This window comes from Prosopis cineraria, unplaced genomic scaffold, assembly GCF_029017545.1.
Source record: "Prosopis cineraria cultivar Desert tree isolate PC_DT_omini unplaced genomic scaffold, ASM2901754v1 PC3, whole genome shotgun sequence".
NCBI lineage: Eukaryota > Viridiplantae > Streptophyta > Magnoliopsida > Fabales > Fabaceae > Prosopis > Prosopis cineraria.
In genome coordinates this window covers 25,452,845-25,479,294 of record NW_026555334.1, presented here as the reverse complement: position 1 = coordinate 25,479,294, position 26,450 = coordinate 25,452,845, and the positions used below count along the sequence as shown (strand labels likewise).

The 26,450-nt window shown below is 31.6% G+C and overlaps 2 protein-coding genes across 4 annotated transcripts; both read right to left on the bottom strand.

The window, feature by feature from the left end:
- Positions 1-228: 228 nt before the first annotated feature.
- LOC129307407 (dynamin-related protein 4C-like) lies at positions 229-2,667 on the bottom strand. The gene is given in 2 exon segments (XM_054948350.1): positions 229-2,027; positions 2,030-2,667. Coding segments are annotated over 2 exon segments (2,004 nt in total). The 5' UTR covers positions 2,538-2,667; the 3' UTR covers positions 229-531.
- A 4,726-nt stretch (positions 2,668-7,393) lies between these two features.
- LOC129305763 (probable LRR receptor-like serine/threonine-protein kinase RFK1) lies at positions 7,394-21,351 on the bottom strand. Of its 3 annotated transcripts, none has more exons than XM_054945822.1 (24): positions 20,991-21,351; positions 19,026-19,197; positions 18,662-18,733; positions 18,427-18,495; positions 18,260-18,331; positions 18,017-18,088; positions 17,819-17,890; positions 17,654-17,725; positions 17,467-17,538; positions 17,297-17,368; positions 17,119-17,190; positions 15,738-15,806; positions 15,398-15,460; positions 12,923-12,985; positions 12,771-12,818; positions 12,647-12,690; positions 11,305-11,693; positions 11,037-11,235; positions 10,200-10,346; positions 9,298-9,401; positions 8,998-9,208; positions 8,560-8,797; positions 8,324-8,474; positions 7,394-8,095 (listed from the first exon to the last, which is right to left on the bottom strand). In XM_054945822.1, exons 1-24 carry the CDS (start codon positions 21,085-21,087, stop codon positions 7,673-7,675), a joined length of 3,063 nt encoding a protein of 1,020 aa, XP_054801797.1. In that variant the 5' UTR covers positions 21,088-21,351; the 3' UTR covers positions 7,394-7,672. The 3 variants fall into 3 exon arrangements, with proteins under 3 accessions (XP_054801797.1, XP_054801798.1, XP_054801799.1); XM_054945823.1 differs by having other exon boundaries at positions 19,026-19,107; XM_054945824.1 differs by having other exon boundaries at positions 21,082-21,350.
- Positions 21,352-26,450: the final 5,099 nt, after the last annotated feature.

Below are 26,450 nucleotides of genomic sequence, written 5' to 3'. Positions count from 1 at the left end.
CATACACTTTCAACTAAAGATTTGACCATAAGCCATAATCCTCAACTTTTTATGTTCAAATCCTGCTAATAAGGATTTGATAGACAATTATAAATGCCTCTTGAAGTATTCTTTAAGCCTGAAATTAGCTCACCTAAACATTTTTAGATTAAAAAAAAGTGCTTTCAACTGTGTTGCTAAAAAATCTGAATACAAATTTTACCTTAGGGAGATAATCAGAATACAAGGATTAACGAAAATAAAGCAGACAAATGATGAGGGGATGTAAAACAGATCAAGCTGCAATCACAGTGCTTTCAAAATATCAGAACACGATAAACAGAAACTGACCCTTTGTTACTCCTTTCTTCTAGTTAATATTCCTTGCTAGTTGCAAGATTAAGATGAGAACCATAACACACACTTCAAAATAAACAAACAGGAGCCAAATCCTTTGTTACTCCTTTCTTCTAGTTAATATTCCTTGCTAGTTGCAAGATTAAGATGAGAACCATAACACGCACTTCAAAATAAACAAACAGACACCAAATCCTAAACCCTATAACTTGAGATTTCATCCATGATATTGGCCACAACTTCCTTGCATTCTCTGAGAACTTTAAGGCCCCTGTTAATCCTCTCTCTCTTCCCAGAAACTGAAGGAGGTTCCACCAGCAAGCTTTCAATACCACCCCCACATGGACCCATCAAATCATTAATAATCGCTTGCTCCAAATCCTTGCTCACAAGGGTGTTGATGCTGAACTGAAGATGAAGAGCAGTACTGTCAATGAGCCTCCTCACCACTACCTTCCAATATGCAGTGATTCTCATCTTCAGGTCAAATGCTTGGTTAGTGTCAAGTGCTTGGTACTGTTCCAGATGAGCGATTTCAACGTCTCCAATATCTTGAAGGCTTATCTGAGTTAGCTTTTGATTTTTACCTTTCATGAAAACATCTTTCTGAGCCATTAGTTTGTTGTATTCAGAACTGTACTCAGGATTGCAAGTAAAATCAGTCAGCTTTTCCATTTCCACCACGCTCATCACGTAGTTGATAGATTGCTCCTTCATCTTAGCAATGAGATTCCGCCCCGCCCGTCGTGTACACTTCTGGAGAAGCTCGTAGTGTTCTGTGTGACGCATCAGAACATTAAGCACCACGCTTTCAAGATAGTCCCATACCTTATCGATAAAACCAGCTGGGATGCTTGAAATCCCTCTCACTTTATGTTGTAGGACAGTCAAGAAAGCAGTGCGAGGCATGAAGTTCGGTAGTCCAATGCATTTGGCTTCCTCAAGAACCTTTATTTCCTCCATCAAGAAGTTCTTGGCGGGATCACTTGCAGGACATTTGTGGAGATCATTCGAGTACTGGTTCAGCATATCAACAAGGCGAGCCGTGCAGTGCATGCTCTTTTCATCTGTGTACTCATCAAATTCTGCTCTGATCAGAATTTTCTTCAGTGATTCTACAGCTAAGCCGATTTTATGCATCACAAGACTCATAGCTTCCGCTACTGAAGCGAGATTCTTGGGTAGACGCTCCAGTTCGGACAGATATAACGTGAACTTGTCATTAATCTTTTTGACTACCTCTGGAAGTGTTTTGGATATGCTAAGTGCTTGAAGTTTAACCAGCTTCTGTGCCAAAACTGGAACACCCACAATTGATGAGTCTATTTTGGAGAGAAGTGGGTGGGTCTCAAAGAGTCTAGCTTCTTCCACACGAGCTTCATCGTAGGACTCATCCCCAATGCGATTTCTCACACACACATACCCAAGACCAATATTGACATCATTAGCAGTGATCTTCTCCAGCAGGCCTTGTGGAGCCAAGTCAGGCTTTGTGACCACAGCCAGAGTCCTCTCTCCTGACTTGTCCACACTCTGTGACATCCTGATGGATTCACAGGTAGGAAAGTCAACAGTGGCTGCCAGAACGTTGAGAATAATGCTCTCTTCTGGCTTTATATACTCCATGATAATTCCCTTGATCTGGTCATAGATATCCTCAGGCTGGTCACGAACAGGCACCCGAGTAATACCGGAAGATCCACCATTGTGAGATCAGGAACCCCATTCTTCTTCACCAACAAACTTAACCTCGCATTGGATATGCCTTTTCCCTTGCCTGCAAGCTCATTCGTGGCAGCATTAATGGCGTCGGAGACATGGGCCTCATCTGTAGGCACAGATTTGCCATTATATTCCAAGACCAGTTGAGGTTTCGGAAGAGGATGGTTTTGGAGCCTCATGATTAGAGGGACCCTGGTGACGATATCCTGGCCACGAGGCAAGCTGATTCCGGCAAGTGATTCAAGAACACTGGACTTACCAGAGGACTGGTCACCAACAACAACAATGGAGGGAAGGTGGACGCCTTCTTGGGAGATGTTGAGGCGCCTGAGGCTCTCAATGGCATCAAGAACAGGGCGAATCCACTCGTTGTAAGAGGTTGCGATGGGAGCGACATGAAGTGCTTGAGGTTGGGGATGGAGAATGAGAGAGTTGGTGGTGGAGGAAGCAGTGGGAGAGGCGAGGCCTAGCGTCACCATTTCTGGTTCTGGAAAGAAAATGAGGAAGTGGAAGAATGCAAAGCATGCAAGTAAAGAATAGGAGGCACAAAGCAAGAGTAGAAACGAAGAAAGGCTTTGTAAAAGGAATTGGTTGACGTTAGACACAAGAGTTCCGTCTAAAAAGACGTCACTTTGAGACGTAGTTGCTGGGGTTTAGTCTGGGGATATCACCATTCACCAATGCTTCACGAAAAAAATTTAAAAACAAAAGGAGGTGGAGGAGTGAGTGGGCGAGTGGCGGGAAAATGGAAGTAGTGGGAGAGAAGGAGGTGACTGATAGGAGCAGACGCAGTGAGCGGCATCACTGTCTGCCACGCGGCGCCCAATGCGAATTTGATGCGCGTCAAAACCAAATGAAAAGGCAGAATCAGAAAGTTGTGAGCGACGCCACTCCCTAGCATGGAAGAGGTGCTGGTACGAACGACTATTAATCTTTGGACTTTTTGATTTAATTGTTTAAGATATAAAAATATTCAAAAACTTTTTTTTTCAATAACTTTTAATAAATTATAATGTATAAATATTCATTAACTTTATAAAAAAATTGTGAATTATCAAACTATTTTAACAGAGTGAAAAAATTTAATTAATTTTCTTTATAAAGTTAATAAATATTTTGTCCTATTATTTAATTTAAAAATTTTAAGTTATGATATTTTTAGTTTTTTACACACTAAGCCGTAATTTTAATCCAAAGTTAGAATTCAAATCCATGGGAACCGCATTTAGCACCACGTGCTCATTGTCTTATAGGTGATTTGGATTCCTTATTTTTTTTCTCAAACCATAGCTACTTTTAATTTTAAATTATTTTTATATTATATTCATTAAAATAAAAATTATAAAAAATAATAATATTAAATCTGGGTTGTCTAGAATAATCTATACAGTCAATTAGTTAAAATTTTTTTTTTATATTAAATTAAATATTTCATATTGTATATGTATTGTTTATAGTATATTTAGATAATTAATTTATAAAAATTATTAAAAAATTAACATAAAATTATATCATTTCAGATAAAAATAAAAAACTTTTAAACTGTCCAAATTTAAAGAGGGGTGATAAGTGCCATGGTATTTGTCCTCCAATACACATAAAACAACAATTCATGTTTAATGTTATAATTTTTATGTATTTTTATTTTGACAAATATAATATAAAAATTTTAAAAGTAATTTTCAATGAACGCGTAAGATCATTTGAAAAGGAATGAAAGGCTCTAAATCAAATCACGCCATATTTTCGGGATTGGTAGTCAGCGAATGCGGCTTCAAATCTAAGGCATGATGAAGGCGAATAAAGTGAAGTTGAACTTCTTGGTGATTATGAGAGGTCAGTCGTACATATTATAAAAAATTTGACAAATTGACCTTCATACTCTTAAAAAAAAATTATTTTTTACAATTCTATACTTTCAATAATATTTATTTAAATACTATAAATTTAAAATTAATCAGCTTAATACCAAGTTAAAAAAAAATTGTCAGAAACGTACATAAAACTTGCAAGCCAAGTTTTATTTAATTTAAATATATATTTCATCTTCTCTCTTTTCAATTAAGTTATAATTAATTATTTAAATAAAATTTAAACCATAAAATCCTTATTTCAACATCATTAATTTCATTAAATACTAAATAATTAATTAAAGTCCTTAAAAACTCAAAATATATCAAACTTTAGATTTTCTATCATCAAAAAATAAAAAATTAAAGAGAGTATGTGATTAAAAAAATATTTAAAATATTTATATAGTTTAAAAAAGCTTGAGATTATGTTCAAGGTATCCTATTATAGAACTCCATCTTTAAAATTTTGCTCACTTTCTGTCTCAGTTTCTCACTATACACCACGAGAGAAAAACGAAAGAAAGAAAGAGGAAGTAATACACACAAAAGAAAAAATGAAATTGAAAATAATAAGATAAGTTAGCGAGCCTCATGTTTCAATATTCATTCTCTCTCCCTCTTTGTTTTTTTTTAAAATCTTCTTCTTTTTTTTCTTTTCAATAATTAATAATCTATAAAATCTTCCCACACACATATTATGTAATCTTTATAGTACTTTCTTAACATCTTAGGGACTTTAATTGATTATTTAGTCTTTAATAGAATTAATAATGTTAGAATAAAGATTGTATAATTTAAATTTTGTCTGAATAATTAATTAAAACTTGGCTGAAAAAAGAAAGAATGAAATATATATTTAATTTTTTTTAAAATTAAATATAACTTAGCTTAATAGAACTATAGAAGCCAAGTTTTATATCTAACGAGAAAAAATTTGTTGAAAGAAAGAGATGATGAGACATATATTTATTTTTTTTAAATTAAATAAAACTTGGGTTGTCTATGCACGTTTATGACAAAAAATTTTAAAACTTGGTGTTAAGCTGACCGAATTTCAAATTTATAATATCTAGATAAATATTATTAAAAATGTAATATTGTGAGAAATAATTTCTTTTATAACATGAAGGTCAATTTGCCAAAAATTTTAGAAAAGAATAATAGTCAGATTATAAAAGAATAAATTAATAACAATTAGGTTTCACATAAAATTATAAATATTAATTCAAATAATTTCATATAAAAATTATATTACAATTTAACACTTATATTTAATATTTAAAAATTTATTTGTAATAAAAATTTTTAAATGTAATAATTTAAATCAATATTTTTAATTTATTTTTTAAAAAATTTATCAAAAACTTAATTATTATTAATAATTTATTCTTTTAACGTCCAGCTGTATTCTTTTAAATTTTTAGTTTAGGAAATTACACCGCCTCCCTAGAGACAGGCGGTACTAAACCACTATACTAGTCATAGACCTTGGTTGGCGTGGAATCAATGGATTTCCAAACAAAACATTATAAAAAATTTTAATTCAGAAAATTAACAATAGATTTTATTAAATGTATTAGGCTTTTTTCAATGACTACGTACAACTGTAATTTTATAAATTTACCAGTAATTTACATAAAAAATAGAAAAATATTTTCTTTTATTAATAACCCTTTCGACAATTGTCATATCATGATTAAAAAATTTTAATATAAGAAATTAACAATTAATATTTTAAAATTTATAACTAGAATAAAATATAATCCCTCCGTTAAAAATTTTAAAATATATTTTAAAGAGTTGAATATTTAAAAATATAAAGTATTTTTAATCTTTCAAGGTAAAATTATTGTTTTTTTTAAAAAGTGTCTCTATTAATTAATAACTTTATATTTATTATATGATATTTAATAAGGTAAATATAAAAAGGTAAGATTATTTTAAAAGTAGGTAATTATTTTATTGAAAGTAAAATTTGATTAAAATGCCTCATTTTTTAATGGAGGGAGTAAAATATTAATAACTAATTTGTGGTTTACAAAAAAATTAGTCAAAATCTTAATTTCTTTAATATATATATATATATTTCAATTTTATGTTTGTTGAATACTCTATATAAATATTTTGATAATGATAATTAAAATTCTCATGAAGTGCAGGTATAATTGAAAAAAATTATAAAAATTATCTAATAATTTATACTTTAAATTAAATAAAACTTCTAAAAGATGACCTATATTATAATTAGTAGAAAGTATATTGACAAGTGAAAGCATTTTTTCTCCTAAAATATTCATCCACTATTGAGTGTCATTACTCAAAGAAGATTCTTGCTCAAAAACATTACTCCTCCTTATTTTATTTATAATTTATTTTCAGTATGTTTCACCAAAACTAAAGAAAATATTAAATTTCATTAAATTTGTCTTAAAATTAACAAACTTTTACCTTTACCCTTAATAAATATTCTTAAATTTTATTATTAGTGTTTTTATTCATAGCATTTAACAAGGGCAAAAACATAAAAAAGAGCCTTAGAAATTAGTAAGTATTTTATAAATATGATCAAATTTTTTTTTTCTCTCTACCTTATAAATAAGATCAGATGAGTGGATCTTTTTTCAACAATCTTCCTCCTTGTTAATCAGCGATAGCTAATGACAAAATTTTTGGAAGTGATTAAGGTGACATTTAATAACATTTTAACATATTACCTTATAAATGAACGTTATCTACTTATTATTTGTACTTTATAAAGAAAAAGAAAAAAATTACTCAGCAAGTTCTTATAGTTTTTTACTAAATTTTGAATTAAGTTTTTTAGTTTTATTTTGTTTTAATTAAATCCTTATAGTTTAATCCTTTAAATTTAAAATTCTTAAATTTTTTATTTTGTAATTTTGGAATCAATAACATAATTTTTACAACTCAAAATTTATGAAATTAGATTATGTCCTCTAAATGATTTTTATACATAAAAAATTCTCATAAAAAATTAATAAAAGAGTAAAAACTTTATTAAATTAATTTTTTTGGCAAAATATTAAATCAAATTTTATAAAAATTTTAAAAGTATTTTTGTTATGAAAAATCATCTATTGATAATTTTAACCTTCAAGGACTAACAAATTTAATAGATCAAATTATATGAATTTAATTAAAATAAAATAAAATAAACTACTAAAATCTAGTTCAAAATTAAAGAAAACTAGAAGAGTGTATAGACTAATTTTCCCAGGAAAAAATTAGTTGGTAAGAGTTGAGGTTTTAAAGTAAAAACATATCACTATTTTAGTTAACAATATTTATTGAGCCAGGTTTCATGCTCAATAATTTATACACGGATATGAGAAAGAAATAAATCACAGTATTGAGAAAAGTGCAGACATTTTCTCCTGCCCCATGAATCTTTGCAAGAGTTACCACCAAAATAGAAGATAAAATAAGCTCCTAATCTTCATTCTCATTTCGATTGCAATCGGTTAGAATAATTATGCTTCACTAATGTGAATTGTGTGTTGTCACATGAATGATTGCATAATTTATGCAATGGGAATTAAAGAAAATGTGTGTAAATGAGGGAATTTGATTTTATATACAGTTACAACTTACAACTCACAACCTTTATATCCCTCACGCTCACCCTACATACGCACCGCAAAATTGTAGGTTGAATTTAATGATTGAGGGTCAAAATGTTAACCCCGACACAATGGAGACAAAGCATACAATGAGGCAATGAGCTATCTGCTAAGAAACCATCAGGGTGTTGAACTTGCCTTTGAAGGTGAAATCTCAGTTCTGTGGACTAACTGATGATCCACACAGTCCACAGAACAAGCCGTATTAGTATTGCCAATTTCTAAGCTGAAGGTATGGACTGACACTGAAGATTGGGTCTGGTTTCCATTCAAACTCCGCCGTGACCATTGGTCAAGATCTCTCAAGGCTTTGAACCTCAAGTCTTCATTGCATGCACCTGGTTCTGGAACTACATCTGGAATATCCATTTGTCCTTCAAGCATACTTACAACCTCAGACATTGTGGGTCTTAGTGATGGTGATGCATTTGTGCAAAGAAGAGCAACTTTGAGCACTTCTTCTGCTTCCCTTTCATTAACGTTTGACCCCATTCTTTCATCAACCAGCTCCATCAACTTCCCACTTTGCTCCAATCGACATGCCTGCAATTTGAAATATCGCTATCTACTATGAGCAACTAAATTTAGGCTGGCAATGAAAGACCTAAAAACAGTTGCTATTATATACTACATTTCTCATATGCGAGTCAACTAAAGTTGAACTTCTAACCGCTTGGTCATAAAAGTCGTTAAAAATCATTCCATCCGCACAACTTAAATTGTTAAGTAAGGACAGATGACTAGTTATTAGAATTTACAATAGCAACATACCCAATCTAGAAGACAAACAGCGCCATTATCTGGCACATAATTGTTATTGCTCTTCCCTGTGACAATTTCTAAGGCCAAGACACCAAAACTGTAAACATCTGCCTTGAATGTTAGATGGCCCCATAATGCATATTCTGGAGCCATATATCCTCTGCAAGAAGAAATGATAACCAGTAAATTATACAAGCACTAATTATTAAAATCAGAGTCGTACTATTTGAGAATAGCCAAGTTACATAGTTCCTGCAATTCGAGTGGTGATGTGTGTCTTCTCTGTGTCGTTGAGCTTGGCCAAACCAAAATCTGATATTTTAGGATTTAAATTGCCATCAAGTAACACATTAGTAGCCTTGATATCTCTGTGCACAATCTGGAGCCTTGACTCTTCGTGAAGGAATGCAAGACCTTTTGCAATGCCAATACAGATCCTAACTCTTGTGGGCCAATCCAGTTGAATCCGATTGTTCTCATTGCCTATAAAATGATAAACCAAATAATATCTAAACATTACTTTCTCCCCTTTAATGTTCAAGGATGGAGTTCCCTAATGGTATCAACCGGGCGTAACAATTTTAGTTGAGAGGAGTTACAGGGAATCTATTTTTAATAAAGTTCTCAACATGATCACTCCACAAGAGAGATGTTCAGAAAGTTATGGCCAGGTGATGACTCACCAAATAGAGCTCGGGCGAGGTTATTATTTTCCATGTACTCATATACCAATAGCAGCTGATCCCCTTCAATGCAAGATCCATAGAGTTTCACAAGGTTAGGATGTTGCAGACAAGATATTATGCCTATTTCATTTAGAAATTCACGATTTCCCTGCCGTGACATTGATGATAGTTGCTTGACCGCTATAACAGTACCATCAGGTAACTGACCCTGCATTCATACGCATCAAATCAACATCCCTGGACATAAAGGATTGTCATTTGGATGAAAAAGATTTATCTGAAATTAAGTTAGAATACCTTGTATACAGGACCAAATCCGCCTTCCCCAATTTTGTTATCATAAGAGAAGTCATCAGTGGCCGCTCTCATTAGTTTGAAGCTGAAAGTTCCTGTCTGAATATCTACTTCCACGGAATGAAAGAGCAAGAAAAGTGTATTTCAACAGTTTGTTTAACCTTCAATTGCTTGCTTCAGTGAAGGGAAAAAGTAAAAGCATCTCTGAACTTCAAAAATATACTGATCAAATACAAAATATAATTGCCAAGACATTGTAACCAGTAGATATTGCCAATTGGAGTAATGCAGGAAAGGAAAAGGCAACTATTAATGAGAACAAAGTAGGGCAGGAGACAGTTAAGCCTAGAAAGGTGAGTAGGTGACTATTGAAATAGAACACCAAAGTGAGCAGAAGACAGTTGAGTCCAAAAGCTTGGAACAGCAAAGAGCTCCGATGAAAATAAATAAAGAGGCAAAGTTAGCAAACCACCAATCAGATGTCACAAAGTATCCCCAAGAAGAACTTCTTGAAAAAGAAAAAGAAAAAAAAATGTCCACCCTTGATTTTCTCAAATGTGCTTCTTTCTAAGGTGCATGCATGAACAGTTGGAAAATTTTACAAAATAAAATCAGAATATGAGCTTGTGGTTAGTCAAAGTCTTCATGACTTCCCTCCCCCTCTTCTACATACCCTTTGTATAGAATATAGATCAATCCACTTGTATCATTCCAGAACAAATACATTAGTGAATAACGTTATATATGTATTCATTTTGAAGAAAATAACTCCCTAGTAATTAAACTCAAAACAATCACCCAGATAAAACACAGGTATTTTGTACATTCAAGCTTTCTTTCTCCTTCTCTGATGGAAACTTCACAAAATAAAGCCTTGAAAATGATAATCGGGAGACTGGCTTCACCTTCTGTCTTTTGGAGTTTTTCTCTGAAACAGCCTTTCCACCAAATGATCCCTGCCATAAAAAGCATTAAGAATAGAGCAGAAATTCCAATTGCAATGAACTTATTAACCGCACCCTTCTTTCCACCATTTGAGCAAGGTCTGGAATCTGACAAAAAGACAGGAAGACATTAAAATGATATAGAAATCATATGAAATTTTATTAATCAACAAGTTTGTTCATCTTAACTGATCCTGTAATGCAATAGATGATTGATGCAACATTTTTATTAAATTTAAGATCAAAACTTTATTTGAAAGGCAAAGTGCATCAACCATTTAGAAAGATGGAAATGAAAAAAGAAAATAAAAATGAAAGTGAATAACTAATATTATGCTACTGATAACAAGGAAGAAGTAAAGTAGAACCAAAGAGAGTAAATAAATGATTGGAAGTGCGTGTTAAAGCAGTCCATGAAAAACTAGACTCCAAGTGAACTCCTGTCTTAGCTCTATTTAATATTGTTCATTCCCTGGCAGAGAATCACACTGAAGGGATAGCCATTAGAGACCATAAAAGACAGGTAAAAATCAAACAATATATACAACATAGTCAATAGCAATACTAGGAGGCAAAGATAGAATTACTGCCACCACAATGACATTTAAACTGACCAAAAAAAGGTTTCTGAAGAGTCATATAGATCCCCTAAAGGCTAGAAGCAAATGAAGCGTGTGAGACTGTAGTGGTACAGCATTTTTGTTACACTAAAATGCACCAAGGATGCCATGCTATAAGGATGACAGTAATACAAAACACAAAAACAAACAAAAGGGAGAATTCATCCAAATAACTTACCAGAAACCACAGATAATGCTGACACAATGGGACCATAAACTCCGATATCAGGAATTCTAGTTGTTCCTTTTCCAGCCCATTGGAACCGAATCTCCAAAACATTATTTGTGACACTGACATTATGTATTGGCTGTATCAGTGGTTTTCGAGCAACAGTTGTCTTACTCTCAATATTAAAATCCTTCCAAATTAATTGTTCCTGAAACAAGGTTGCACTTTAAAATCCTGATCTGGAAATTAAAGCTAAATCATCAATTTCGCCAGTTACCTGAACATAGATATCGAATATGCGCTTCCCAAGACTTGTGTATGTATTATCATTTGTGAACTGTATTTCAGAAAAGTGGAGATTTACAGTGTAGTTCCCATTTTCCATGCAATTATGGAAATAAGTAAGTGAAAGTGGAGAAATACGAGCGGTTGTATATAGTTTAGGCATATTTGAAGATGGCAGAGATACGATGTATCTTATGTTCTGGGAGTTAAAATCATCCATGAAGTCTCCAGTACTACTGAACCCCCAATTATAAGTGTTGCTATAGTGATATGTTGCTGCACCACCACCAACATTTCCATCCCCTAAATAAAGGGTTTCTCCCTTATTTTCTGTCACCTTTACATTTATCCCACCACTATTTATGTGTAAACAGGTTGAATCTGACCCAAGACAACAAAGATAGCATGAGAAGGAGAAACTTGCATTTTTGCTAAGCAAAGTGCAAAATTTTAAGTTTAAGCTGATCGTGCATAACGACTCATTTAGAAGAATTTCATAGCAACCAAAACATTATATCTTTGTTCTTGAGCATTTATATTATATATAGCAATTTTCTAAGCTACCAGAAACACTAGTATTAATTTGATCTTAAGAAATCACTCCAGTCCACTCACCAAGATTTAAAAAAAAAAAACAAAAAATTAAAAGAAAAGAAACAGTTACAGCTAAAACATTTGTTTACAGTTTATATCAAGAAATAATGAAATATACTCTAAAAAAATTATATTGTTATATAACCATCAAGAATAGATAAAGTGGCAAACTTCTTATAACAGCTTGAGATAAGCTTTGAAGAGAATCTACACATATCTATATATAAACAAGTTCTACCTTTACTATTCTTGTTATTCTTAATATCTTGTCAGTCTACATTGTCAATAAATAAACTTGTTCACCTTTTAGTTTATCCATTATATATATATATATATATAAAGGAAGATAATTGGTGCGTTTCATTTTTTTTTAATTTAAACATTTCTCTGCAATGCAGGTGATAAATTATTCTAGTCAATTTAATAGTGATTGAAAAAATGACACCTGAACTCATTTGGTTCTATAAACATTCAAAATCAAATAGACTCGTGGCTGAATATTATTCAGCATCTCATTTTTTGAGAGAAAGGACTAGTATTGGTGAACTTTGGTTGCTGCAGCAAAGCACCATTCTTTATCATTTTTGAAACTATGCCAGGACATGCAAGTTTCCAAAATTAAGTAATTGTCGTCCATAATGTTGAAGCTGACAATAAATAAACAAAAGCTCAAGACTTCAAGTGAAATTCATGTTGTAAAATAATTCATGATATTGATATCCAAAAGAGCACGCACTTACACTGTTGACAACTGAAGTTCTCTAAGCAAGGGACATATTCTTCTCTGCCAAGAGAAGGATGTACAAATAAGAATATTTTCAGTTTCTTTCGTTCGACAAAAGAATCAAGAGAAGAGAACCTTACAACTTGTTCTTCCTTCTAAAGCTTCTAAACAAATTCAGATCCAAGTTCCTGACCAAGTGAAACAGCATGAAACAGTTTTCAGTATAAGAAAAAGCGAATTTTGAAATATTAAAGATAAAAACTCCAGATTACAAATGCTTTCACATTCTGACCTGTTATTCTGACAAGCAGGTTGCTCATGACCTTGCCAAGTAAAGTTGTTGTATGAAAGATCGCTGGTCCAACAAGGGAACTTCCGTCAGAACAATAAATAGACATCCTAAATTAGTATAATTATATTGTTAACATAAACAATAATATTTTCAACAGTAAATCCAATTAATCATTTTATATCATTAACAAAGAAGAAAAGGCCATCTTAAACAGTCCAATTTAAATGTCCTCTGACTGAGGGAAAAAAAACATGAAACATAGGACATCCAGCAGAAGATACCACACTTGGCATCTAGTGTTTTATTGCAATTTATATGGGCACTTCAACTTACGCACTTTAGTGCTTTGTTAATTAAGTTCCTCCTTGTCAAAAGAAAATTACGTTACCAACAAAGGCTTAACATTTTTTGTAAGCCTCCTTTATGCTCTTCTATTCTGTAGTATATCAAACAAAACCTATACAGAATGTTGGACATGAACAATTAATTTCTGGCATCATTATTGTGTATGATGACCAATGAATCCCATCAAGGGAATGGATTAACAATGCTCGATGTCAAGACAAAATATCCCTCTCTCCCCCTTCTCTCTCCCTCTTGCTTGGCTCTTAAACCTTAGGAATTGTAATAGAGACCTATGCAAGCAGGGGGAAAACCAGCTTTATGTCATATTCCTAGGAGTCACATTCCTACCACATGAAAGTTTTGTGAACCAAACTCCCTCTAAAATTGGCTAGTAAGGGGAAGAAATATGCCCATTCAGTACCAAGATTCCAACATAGATTACTGATAAGAAATATGAAAAATATTATTTTAGAAGGAGATAAGTAATAGCTATGTTACTTTTACATTACTTCTGATTGTTAGTTTCCTTTTGCAGCAAGTGGGATCATTTTAATTAGCAAGTGGTATAGGTTTCCTCATGGAGAAGGAAACCTCGTGCCTATAAATAGGATGCTGAAATGTAACTTGAGGAGATGGAATGAATGAATTTCTGAAGTTATTGTGAATGCTCTCTCTCTCAACTCTGTGTCTCTCTCTTTCTCTGCTCCCCCTCCCTATCAATTCTGCGTTTCTTCTCTCCCTCTGTTCTCGTCTCCTCTCTCACATTCTCTGTTACTGTTTCTTCTCTCATTCCTCCCTCTGTTCAGATCTGTACTAGTGTGTGTGCGTGTGTGTGTTTGTTTTGCATCAATTACTCATGGCATGTGAGATTCCACTATAGCCACCACCTTTAATGAACCAATGTGCTTGACAACTGCATTCTGGAACACTCTTAACTTGCAACACATCCTTGGCTTCTCATTGTAGGACTCTATCATAGAACCACTCTTGACGAGCCAACATCCTTGAGGAGGCCCTTTGCAGCATTCACTCTAGTCACCACAATTTGGGGTGCCCACACTAGCTAACATGTTCCAAAAGTAGGGTTGTACTTTCCTCCCAAGCTCACCAAGTTACACCCTACACTGAGTAGCCCTTTTTATGAAGTTAAGTCCCAACTTCATACCAATTGACAAAGACATAATCAAGCAAAGAGTCCACACTTAAAACTTGGTTGTAAATTGTAAGAGGAAAGAATCATGCTCCTCCAGTATCACATGGATTACCCATGGCTCCCTAATGTGGGACTCCATCAAAATGACAATAAAAAACATTAAGGAGGCAAAAGGAAAAAAACATACATTGCAACACACGGGTACAGTCTCAATGCAACTTCAACAGATTGAAACACAGAACCCAAAATGGAAAGTCTAAAGTAGGACGATTCCTAGTTATACACCAAAGAATTCCATATCACACAAATTCTCTTTCCTTTGATATTTTTGACTGAGTCACATGATATGGTTTAATTACTCTCTATGATGTAACACAGCTGCCTCATTTCTACAGGAGCTCATTTGCTCAGTTTTGTAATTGACATCTGACGTTTAAATAAATCAATAAAAATATACACTGAGCAGGAGAATTCCATATTTGTATTTTCTTATGCAATGATAACGATTTGATTTTTTTTTCCTTTTTAATGTGGATCCAGACATGATGGATAATTTATTATTATATAAAACCTATAAGCAAGGGCTAGAAACTATAATAAACAGGAAGACTACTATTTTAGTCAACCAGGAATGATGCGTTGGACACCTTATAATTGCATTAATTGATGAGAATTAGAGAGGCTAGTTGCTTGTCAACTATCCTTTTGTCCTTTTTACTTTGAAATCGTGAAAGAGAAGGATAAGCCAATTGCATGTATTAACAATGCAATTATGCAAATCAATCGCCAAATAATGCAAGCAAATCTAGATGTAACAAAGATGCATGATGTGTAAAGTAAGGAGAAATCCAGGTCAAACACATGCACGATAAGTGAAAGAAGATATCTGCGAATTCAACTTCCAGTTTTGCTTACAGCCAAACTGAACATTTCAAATCTACAACCTTGTAGTACAATGAAAACCTCAAAAAACTTACATGCTACTTCCACCCTTCAAGAATTTTGGTACATTTCCACTTAGCATATTTCCTGTAAGGTACCTAAGACAAGCAATGCCAAACAGTCTAATAAATCATGTCAACATTTGAACATAAAAGCAATTACTAACTTTGAATAGTGAAGAAATATGACCCTGACATGATCCTAAACCAAAAAGGATACGCAATCATGAAATCAGGTTGATAACATGTCATTTCAGAATGATTGTATCATAGCACATGTCTAAATAGGCTTTACACAATTTCATATCGCTTTTCATTTTTAATTTACCAGTCAAGTGTAAACAAAATGCAATACAATTTAAAGTAAGACACTTACATATATCTCAGACGTCTGGTATTTATAACTGGTGGAATGTGCCCAACTATCTTATTAAAGCTGAGATCCCTATCAATTTAAAACAAATAAGGAAAGTGAGGAATATCGTTATATCATTCTTAAACTTGCTCATGCTGATTTACACTATTACTAGTGGTTAGTAATCTTCCTTTAATAGAAGCATTTTTTATGGGTTGAGGGTAAAAATAGAACTAAACAACTAGTAAGATACCAACACAGATGGTTTAATAATTTAGTTAATCTTAATACAACAGTAACACCAACAACAAGAAGCCTTATCCCACTAGGTTGAGTTGGCTACATAGATTGTATAATGCCATTGTGCTCTATCATTTATTTAGCTTTTAGAAATATTATTAACCAATAAGTCTTGGTCAACAACTTCCAAAAGTTTTTTTTTGGCCTTCCTCTACCCCCTTAACAATGCTTAAAATTATCCGTTACACTCTTCTTACTGGTATCTCCCGCAATCTTTTTTATACATGTCTAAATCATCTCAAACAATTTTCTATTATTTTTTCCTTAATAGGTACCATACCACTTTTTCTCGTGTGTCCTCAATTTAGTTAATCTTAATGTGCCTGGAAAATTGAGATTTTTTTTTTTTTTTGCTGGACAATCAAATTTCTTTCAATTTCTGTCAATGCATCACTTAGCATAAGTCACTCAGCAAGTCATTGTCTCAAAATATAAATGTATCATACTGATTTTTATAATGTACTTGTATGTTCGGAAGAGTTGCCTACTCAATTTCTGACTTCAGAGTTAGTTATCCACTGTTCTGATTTAGAACTTTGCAGCAAATAAAGAATATTGTTATAATTCACATTAAAAAAGAGGGAGAATATTGTTGTTATTTATGTTATAGAAAAAGCTAGTAGGAAACATGATTAAGAAACTCCTCGTAGCTTTCTACAGTGACCTCTCTTCCTTTTCCCTTTAAAACCATGGATTTCTTATCATATTATTAGAAGAAAAAAAATCCTCTCTCTCCAGTCACCCTGGAATATTTTTCTATATTGTTATATTTCAATCAACAGAAACGAGCTAGAACCATAAAATCAAGTAAGAAATCATCATTGTGGACTCAAGTCACGGTATGCTGACACAAAGCATCATGATTTTTTTTTTTTCCAATCATCTCAATGCTAGAAGGATATTTAATGATCAATACAATTACAAATAAAATATCATTGATTTTGATGCATTTAGTAACAATAAGCATTTGTCAAACATCATTTTGCAGGAAAATTAATTTACAGAAACGGGTTCCTTTTTATTTTTGGTGAAAAAGAAGCAGGTACACATAGATGCAGATTAAGAATGTTGTAGGCAAAGAAACCATACATTCTTTACTTACAATGTTGCCAAATTCGTCATCGTCCAGATGTATAAAGGTATCTCCCCAGTAAGGTTACAGTTCCTCAAAACTCTTAAAAACAAAAAGGCTTTAAACTTCTAGCCAACAAATTAAAGAAGAAAAAATCACATTAAATAAAAAGTGCATATATATTCAACACCAGGAGCAGCATACATACAATGTTTCCATTTTTGGCATGTTTTCCAGCAAAGGAAAACCTTGACTAGGACTATTTATGTCACTGATTCTCCTGAATAAAGATTTTGTACCATGAGCCATACAATAAATATCATAAACAAAACAGAAGTAGAAATAAAACTATAATAAGACAAGGGTTGTTTTACTTACAACTGAGCTAAGTTCTCCAAAAGTGATATATTTGATGGGATTGGTCCCTCCAGTCCACTTGCATGCATTTCTCTTAATCAATAAGAACTTAAATGAGTATGGATTTAGTGAATGTTACAGGGATCATATATTTCCCAACCAAAGTACAGTTAAAGTATTTTAAAAGAAAAAGGAAATAGAAACTCACAATCTTCGGAGAAGCTTCCAGTTTTGTATAAAGTTAGGTATGGTTCCATTGAAGTTGTTATCATTTATCCTACTGCAAGGCCACAAAGACTTCTATGCATCACACACAAGTATCAGAAGTTCAGTATTTGTCTTACAAGGAGAAAGAAACACAATGAAAGCTTACAAGTCAGTCAAATTCTGTAACCCAGCAAGTTCCCCTGGTAAGCTCCCAGTCAATTTATTGGATGACAGTACCCTTCATTGGTATAATTGTAGACATAAATTGTCAGGCTACATCATATCATATCTTTCCAAGGCAGTCCAACAATAGGAATATCAGATAAAAATTTGAAAAAGTAGAAATGGAAATAAGATATCTTACAACGTTTGCAAGTTGATTAGACTCCCAAGATCAGGAGGAATGACACCAGAAAATTGGTTTGCTTCAAGCATCCTAGTCCAAATTTTTTTTTATGGAAAATACACAAACTTCTGAGAGAATGTAAATTCGAGGCTCTTCCAAAATGAAACCTTTAGAGTGGACCTTACTCATAATGAACACAATAGACTATACTTTCATTGTGTGTGTGTGGGCGTGTGTTATTAATGAAAGCTTGAAACATACAGGTATGTGAGAGAAGTAATATTTCCTAGATGATTGGGAATTTCCCCAGATAAGCGGTTCACAAGAAGAGAGCTGCATGATATAGGTAATATGTAGTCAGCATGACATAAGAATTAATGATGAAAGAAAATATATTCACAATCTCCAAGTTGCTGGCAATTACTCACATTGAAGTTAAATTCATTAAAGCCCATTCCTTTGGAATTGAACCAGTAAAGAGATTGTAAGCAAAATCTCTGCCAATAAAAGAAACAACAATTTTTCAACTGCTGAGAGTTTTGGAAACACAAACATTAAAAAACACAGAACTTTAAGATTATAGCAGGAATAAAATCAGCACAAGGTGTTAAGGCCATTGCAAATTTTAACAACAAATAAGTATGTATTTTAAGTTGCTTGTACATTTCTCGAAGATAGGGCAGCTTGACCAGTTGAGGTGGGAGCATGCCAGGGAGGCTAAGGCGCTTGAGAGTCCTAAACACAGCAAAATGCAATTGGGTTATAAGACTTCATTCAATGATTATAAGGATGTATATTGTAGAAGTAGGCCCTTTGGTTTTGAAAATTAAATTTTCAGGTTTCCCATGGAAGTTTGTCATGTTCACTATTTTATTCTCAGATCACTTACAAGTCTAAGATGTAGAATTGCCAAGCTTGATCGGGAAATTTCACACATGCACACACACACACGCAAATACATACATACGCATATATAAGCTTACCAAAAACTTAAGACTATAGAAAAAAGATAAATAGGAAGTCATACATCTTTACAACATGGCAGACTGTGTTGTTTTCAAATCTGCAGTCACAATCTAGTCTTCTCTCTGATTCAGGAGAGAGTTCCGCTGTTACTCCAACCATATCAATTCCACAGGAATCATTAAACTTCCAATAGGTAGCCCCCATTGTTCTTGTAATTTCATGAAGTGCGTCAACTAAATGGCATTCATGATCAATTTGTAAGGTTTGATTGTATACAAATGCAAATGCATGTGCACGTGTCAGAGGGAGCAAAGAACAAATTTAAGACTCTTAGTCGTATGAATGAGACACGAGACATATTGTAGAAAAAAGGGCAACACACACTAACTGTGCTAGTAGCTTATTATCATTGTATGTTGCTTGTAAGAAACCTATCACGAAAGAAGTAAGTTGCTTTTGTATTATTTTAATACTTTTGTAAAGAGAGAAATCTGAACGTTAGCTTTATCTAGCCAAGTTATTAAGGTTTCCTTAATAGGTAGGAAAGTTTAGTTTAAATAGATTAGGCTTTGCTCTTGTAAGGAGACTTTCGATAAATGCAATATGTGATTGAGTTTCTGAAGCTCTCCCTCAGTCTCTCTCTCTCTCTCTGCGTCTGTCTCCCTGTCTCCCCCTTTCTTCTTCTTTCTCTGTCTGCTCTCTCCCGTCTGTTTCTGCCTCTAATCTCTTCCTCCCTCTGTTTCTATTTCTCCCTACTCTCTCCCTCTGTCCAGCACTGTGTTAGTGTGTGTTACATCAGTAAGGCATATCGATGCTAATCTGAGGGTCTGTCCATTAAAAAGGATAATCCAATTAAGTCAACTAGAAGTCTAGAAAGCAGCCAATCCTCTGTAACTGAAATTAGGGAACAGTAGTCTAAAGTGAGAAAAGTAAAGAATTAAAGAGTTTCTGAAACAATCTTTCTTGTGATCTATCTGCCTATCCAAGAACAAAATCTTATACTGCCAAAACAGAAGTACAAAACCAAGAACTTACGACGAGTTGCTCAGGTGAGATACATAAGTGTTTGAAGAGTGAACCACCCCAAAAAAAAAAAAAAAAAAAACTTTCTGTTTCTTCACTAGCGAATGGCCAATTTGCAGCAAATTTTATTGATGATAACAAACAACTTCAATTTGGATCCAAATTTTGAAATCCTGTTGCAGAAATATTGTACTGAAATTCACGAGTTCTCAACATTACAAGCTCTGCCAGAGAACAAAATAGAATGAAAAGGAAAAGTATTTGGATGCACGTATGAAGTAAAATTAATATAAAGATAACTAGTAATTAGATTACAAGTTCTCGGTAATCTTCTATTCGACAAAATATTTAGCATCTCTAGCAATAGGTTAATTGATCATGCACTCGTTTACATGGCTAAAGAGTTTGACTCAGCAGCCAGGTACACTAGCGTCTGCTACAAAGTGGAGTTTCCTAAATTACCTCATACTTTTCGTTCATCTCATATTATTTTTTTTATTTATTTAAAATCTTTGATCTCATGTTCTCTTGTTTCCCAAAAATAAAATATGTCTCTTTTAATTATATTTTCTTCCTAGAAGCAAGTAACACATGAAATCCAGTATAACTCAAAACATAACTTGGTCAAAGTGAGTAAGGGTAAACGTAACTAAGATTCGCAATATCTAATTAAATTAAATTCAATATATATCGGGAAAAACTTGAGCAGAATTCTTTCATTCAAGAAAAAATAGAAGGACCAAATAAGATGGCAAAGCTGCAATCGAATCAATTGAACTAACCCTTTCATCTTCAAGTCCCCCCAAAAAAAAAGGACCGACAAAGGGTCAAATTAATCAAGACGTACAAAGAATGAAATTTATAAAGCTTCCAGTGTATTCCTGGATAATGAAAGTGAAACAGAAACAACCACTTCAAAGATCGAACCCAGCATTATGATACTTCTAATTTTCTCAGCAGCGGTCGTCCCGCTTGAAATACGGCCAAAAAAATCGAGGCGTACCTTCATCTTGAGGTAATCTAGACTCATGAGAAATTCCCAGCAACTGGAAGCAAGTTAATGCCAGAAGTAATAGCTCAAAGAAGTTAAAAACCTGCATATTCCTCCCGGAAGCAGCAAGAACCACCACAAGGAAACTCGTCGAAACTATACAAATACACTACACAATGATATATTCAATGATTGAAGCTTCAGGGAACTCGGAGTTAACAATGGATGCTGAGCTTACAGCTGACACAGTTTGCTGATCGCATAAGTCGAACGAGATATTATTAACCGCATATGTGGTGGAACGTGGTTGGACACTTGAAGGCACACTAATGAGCCTGGAAGAAAGCGACATTGGAAAAGCGAGAGAGACGGGGGCAAAAAAAAAAAAACAACAACGACAACGACAACGACAACGAAGAAGAAAGCGACATTCGTGAGCGCTGATCTATAGGCAACGGGTGAGAATTCCACTCTAATATAATATATCCATGAAATAAAATTTGCTCTCGCAAGTCGCAACAACTAGATTCCTTGTTGAAACCAAGACAAATTACTATGGGTCGAAGCAATCCTGAACATTGACCCCAAAAAAATAAATATTTTTAAATAATTATGATTATAAACTTCATGTGTCGATCAAATATACTTTTGAGATTGTTTTACACATTCGATTAAATTTTATGGCAGTACACAAATTGTACACATTTTAATGTTCATACATTGATTTCAAATATACTAAAAAAACACATAATTTATATTCATATTTTATTATAAATCTCTAAATTTTTTTTATATTCTGAGTCTCTATATTTTTATTTTTTAGTTTTTTAAAATCCTAAATGAATAAAATATAAAAATATTAAATAAACATAAAATACCAAAAAAATGAAAATAAGAGGATTTAAAATATCAAAAAAAATATTAAAATTAATAATAAAATATAAGTAAAATACAGGAATTAAAAGATATGTTTTTTTAAATATATTATAACAACTAAATCAATGTAAAAGGAAAAAAAAAAAATCTTAAACCATCAGCGTCCGTCACCACTTGTCAAAACTCAAAACTGAGTTGGTCTTCGCACACTGGATTGGACATGCGGTTTAACATGTTTCACGATTTCATATTAGATTTTCTCTTTGTTTAATGAGTTGACTAATGTACAAAGAGATGGAGGCTAGAGAGTAAATAAGAATGAAGTACAAGTCTTACAGATAATAGTATCAATCACTAATTTTTTCAAATACATAAATATTAATGTTGATTATATGCATGCATGTTTAGATTAATTGAATAGGACTCCTGACCTAGCCATAAAAACAAGAGTGAGACTGGTCAACGAAAAAACAAATAGAGTGAGAGATTTGTTTGCCGCGTGACCTAGGAACACCGTCAGATGGTGACTGAGACTTTTTTTTTTTTTTTCTTTTTAACCAGAGGTGACTGAGACTTAAAGCCATCTATTTGATCCGCATTCATGGTATTTTGACTTTTCTAACTATAAACTGTGAACTAGTAAACTTGAAAATGTAGATCAATCTAAATCATATGGATTAGGTTGAGTTTAATCTAATTTTATATAAATTAAAAAAATTTCAACCAAAAGGGTTAGCTAACCCATTTTTTTTTCATGAATTTTAAAAAAATACATATAAATAATAAGTTTTAATTTGATACTCCTTCATGATTCATTCTAAATGTATCAAAATGTTAATCTATAATATTTGTATAAAACATATGAATCGATTTAGTTGATTAAGTCATGTCCAATATAGTTTATACTCACAAATTTTTTTCCCTTTATTTCTTTTTTTAAAAAAATATGGGTTAAATGGCTCAATCCTGATACGTCAAGATTGGCCCAATTATATGGTGTAGGCTAAAAAAAGCTCATTTTTATTTGAATTATTTTTTTCCAACCAAATATAACTCTTATGACTTCAAGCAATCCCATATAACATGACCTGTATTCCCAACTTGTGAAGTGAATATTGTTAATTTCTTTGTTAATAAATATTGTTAAGCATATAAAATATCTATCAATTTAATTCTTATAAATTGCTTCTTCTAAACTACCATATAAATTATTGTTAATTAATTTATATTTTTTTAAAATAGTAAAATCTTGATTTTCTAAAAGAAATTATATTTTTTCAATCATACCCTGATTAAAATAAATATAATATTTGTATTCTAAACATTCTCATTAATTATTTGAGTGAAATATAATAAACTAAGGATATAATTCAATATATGTATACATATATTATAAAACATATTCAATGTCCTGTGTTTGACCAATAAGCAAGTTATTTAAGAAAACGTATTATATTATTGTGTGATGAGGTATATTCTTAATTTAACTTGTTATGGATGAGATATTTTAATCTATTCAGTCATAAGTTTTCTCTTATAGCTCTCAGCTTATTCTTTTTTAAAAAATTACTTTTATAATGTTTGTTTAAACTTTTAAAAATAATCAAAATCTAAAAAAATATTTTTTATTATTTTAAAAAGATACTCAATAAGCTACTTTAAGTAGCTTATAAAAATAATCTAATGTGATAGATGAAAATAAATATTTTAAAGAGAAGAAATATATAAAGGTATCATAAAATTTTAAAATAATATAATAATAAATTATTTTTATAAACCAGAAATCAAGAAAGATATCATAAAATTTAAAAATAATTAATTAATAATTACTTTTTTATTATTGTAACTGACCAAAAAAATAATATATGCTCTTTATAAAATCTTTATAATTTGATTTGATTCTTGACGTATAGATATTTCCAATTAAAATCTGAAAATAAAATATTATCAACAATATTTTTCTGAAATTACAAATTTTGCAACCAAATTCTAATTTAAAAATTAGAAATAATTAAGGTGACGACATTTGATGATTTTGCGTGATTTACAACTATCCAGGAGTGTTTTGATTTATTAACCATAGTTTGAGGCTTGAGCTTTTAGAATTGATTGTTTTCATTGTCCAAACAGGCACCAAGATCAGTTGATTAAAAAATAATTTTGTATTTTCAAATGGGCATACAGTATACTCTTTTAACTTGACAACTTGTGGTCTATCAAAATCTAACAAGTACTCTTTAAGAATGGATCAAGATCGAAGATCTTATTGTGCGTAGCCAATATGAAAACCATGAACTTAATTTATGGATTTATGGATCTTGTAATTTGCTCCGTAACTTATTATAAATGTCACTTTGATCTATAATTATTAATCTTGTAACAATTATATCTTTAGATCTTAAAATTTAATTCTAAACATATCACCTTATCTAAGTTTAACTGAATGATAATTGTCATGCATTTGTAATATTTACATGTATCAACCACGTATTGAAATTGAAATTTATTCTTACAAAACCTGTAGGACTGGCTTAGTTAATTGAATTGAATTGAGAAAAACTAGTAGTTTCAATAAAATTTTTTTATTCATATATAGACATCCACAAGGTTGGTGGCTTGGTGCATCATTAAATAAAGCGATTACGTATTGAGACAGTTTATAGCTTTATCTTTTTTTTTTTTGGCCAACAAAAGTTTGTAACTTTATTTTGACGTGTTCTTACTTTAAGTAAAAAAATTAAAATGAATTTTATAATTCCTTAAAAAAAAAAATTATGCATTCCTAATTCCGCGCCTTCTATTCCTTCTTCTCTCTTGCTTCCTTAGTCAGCCATAACTTCGATCGTGGAAGCATAAGAAAAGTCATAGGCAATATTTATTATTCTCCCATGCCCCATTTATAAATCAATTTCACGTGCTTTATCAAAATTTAAAAAAAATTAAAATTTATTAACTTTATCTTAAAATTTAATAAATTCTCACTCCTATTTTTTAATAAGAATAAAAAAATTTAATAATTTTTTTATATTTAATAAAGACAGAAAAATAAATATAAATATAAAAAAAGTAAAATGTTCTATAAATAGAATTAAAATTAATTTTTTTCTTTCCATTCTATAAATAATACTAGAATATTGTTATTACTACTGTTACAACAGCACAATGTCAAGTCAAATTGAATTCACAATCTAGCATCACAAAGAGCTACCTAATATTACAGTTAATGAAATTGTGCCCAGCAAAGGGAGATAATTCTTTACAACATAGTGAACCTAGGTTCAAATTTATGTTAGGAAATGTGCTCATTTTTTATATTCAATAATATCTCGAATAGTATTTCCTCCAATAAAAAAATATTTATGAATAACATGAGAGAGAGAGAGAGTGAGGGAGAGGGAGAGCTAGCATTACAATTAACAAGCCATCAATTCAATTAGTAAGAGAGTTACGCCTTCTTGATTAGAAATTTCAATTTCAAGTCTTGAAATATAACGGCATTTGGTGGTAAAATTTTCATTCAAAAAATCTTAATTGAAATCAATTTGAATTAATTGAAACTGTTAGCTTTAGGCCCAAAAAAAAAAAAAGTATTACACCATTAAGCCAGATGGCTAGAAGGCCATATTGGCTCAAACAATACCTTAAAAAATAGGAAAAATTACGAATAAGTCTCGTACCGTACCGTAGATTTATTTATAAATAAGTTTTATAAAATTTAAAAATTATAGCTAAGTTTCTTGAAATTTAAGTGCAATTTATAGTTGGGTTACAAGGATATTATTATTTCTATTAATTTGGCTTTCACTTATAACTATAGCTTCACAATTTACAAATAAAATCTTATAATTCATAAGTCAAACTTTTATTTAACATTTCATATAACATGGAATTAATTATGTCTACTTAAGGCTATACTTGGCATAATTTATATATAATACTCATAATTTACTTTGTAATTACAGCTTAATGAAACATAATTAATTCTATAGAGACTCCATGTTATATTAGTGTCAAAAAAGTTTGACTTATGAATTACAAATTTTCAATTGTAAATTGTAAAATTATGGTTGTAAGTGAAAGTTAAATTAATAAAGGTAGTATCATTGTTGTACTCCAACCACAAATCACATTCAAGTCTCAAGAGACTTGGTTATAGTTTTTAAATTTTATAAAATTTATTTATAAATAAATTTATTGTACAAAAGTATTTGTATTTTTCCCTAAAAAATATGTTAAAGCGAGGTGGTCAATTCACTGCCCTTCAATTATTTAAAATCATTGATTTTGAGTTGTATGCATATACAAAGAGTTGGAAATAAGAGTGGAACTTGGCACACCACACGTTTAAGTTTGTTTTTATAAAAATTTGAGCTTAACAAATGATGTTTTTAGAAAAATTAGATTTTGAAGCCTAACTTTAATAAGCCCTAAAAAAAGTGCTTAAACGGCTTATTTAGGTCTTTTTATCCTTAAAAAATAAGGTATTTTTAATGTTTAAATTAAATTTAAATTTTAAAATATATGTTAATACTTTAAAATTAAAATTTATATTATTTATTTTTAATTTTTGAAAACTATAATTTTTATTTTTTTAAA

Excerpts from the sequence above, each read along its gene's own strand:
- LOC129305763 (XM_054945822.1), bottom strand. The coding sequence starts at position 21,087 with ATGCAGGTTTTTAACTTCTTTGAGCTATTACTTCTGGCATTAACTTGC. Across the intron at positions 19,198-20,990 it reads TAGATTACCTCAAGATGAAG|TTGACGCACTTCATGAAATT; the intron begins GTACGCCTCGAT and ends AATGCCATTTAG. Across the intron at positions 12,691-12,770 it reads TTTAGAAGGAAGAACAAGTT|AGAAGAATATGTCCCTTGCT; the intron begins GTAAGGTTCTCT and ends TTCTCTTGGCAG.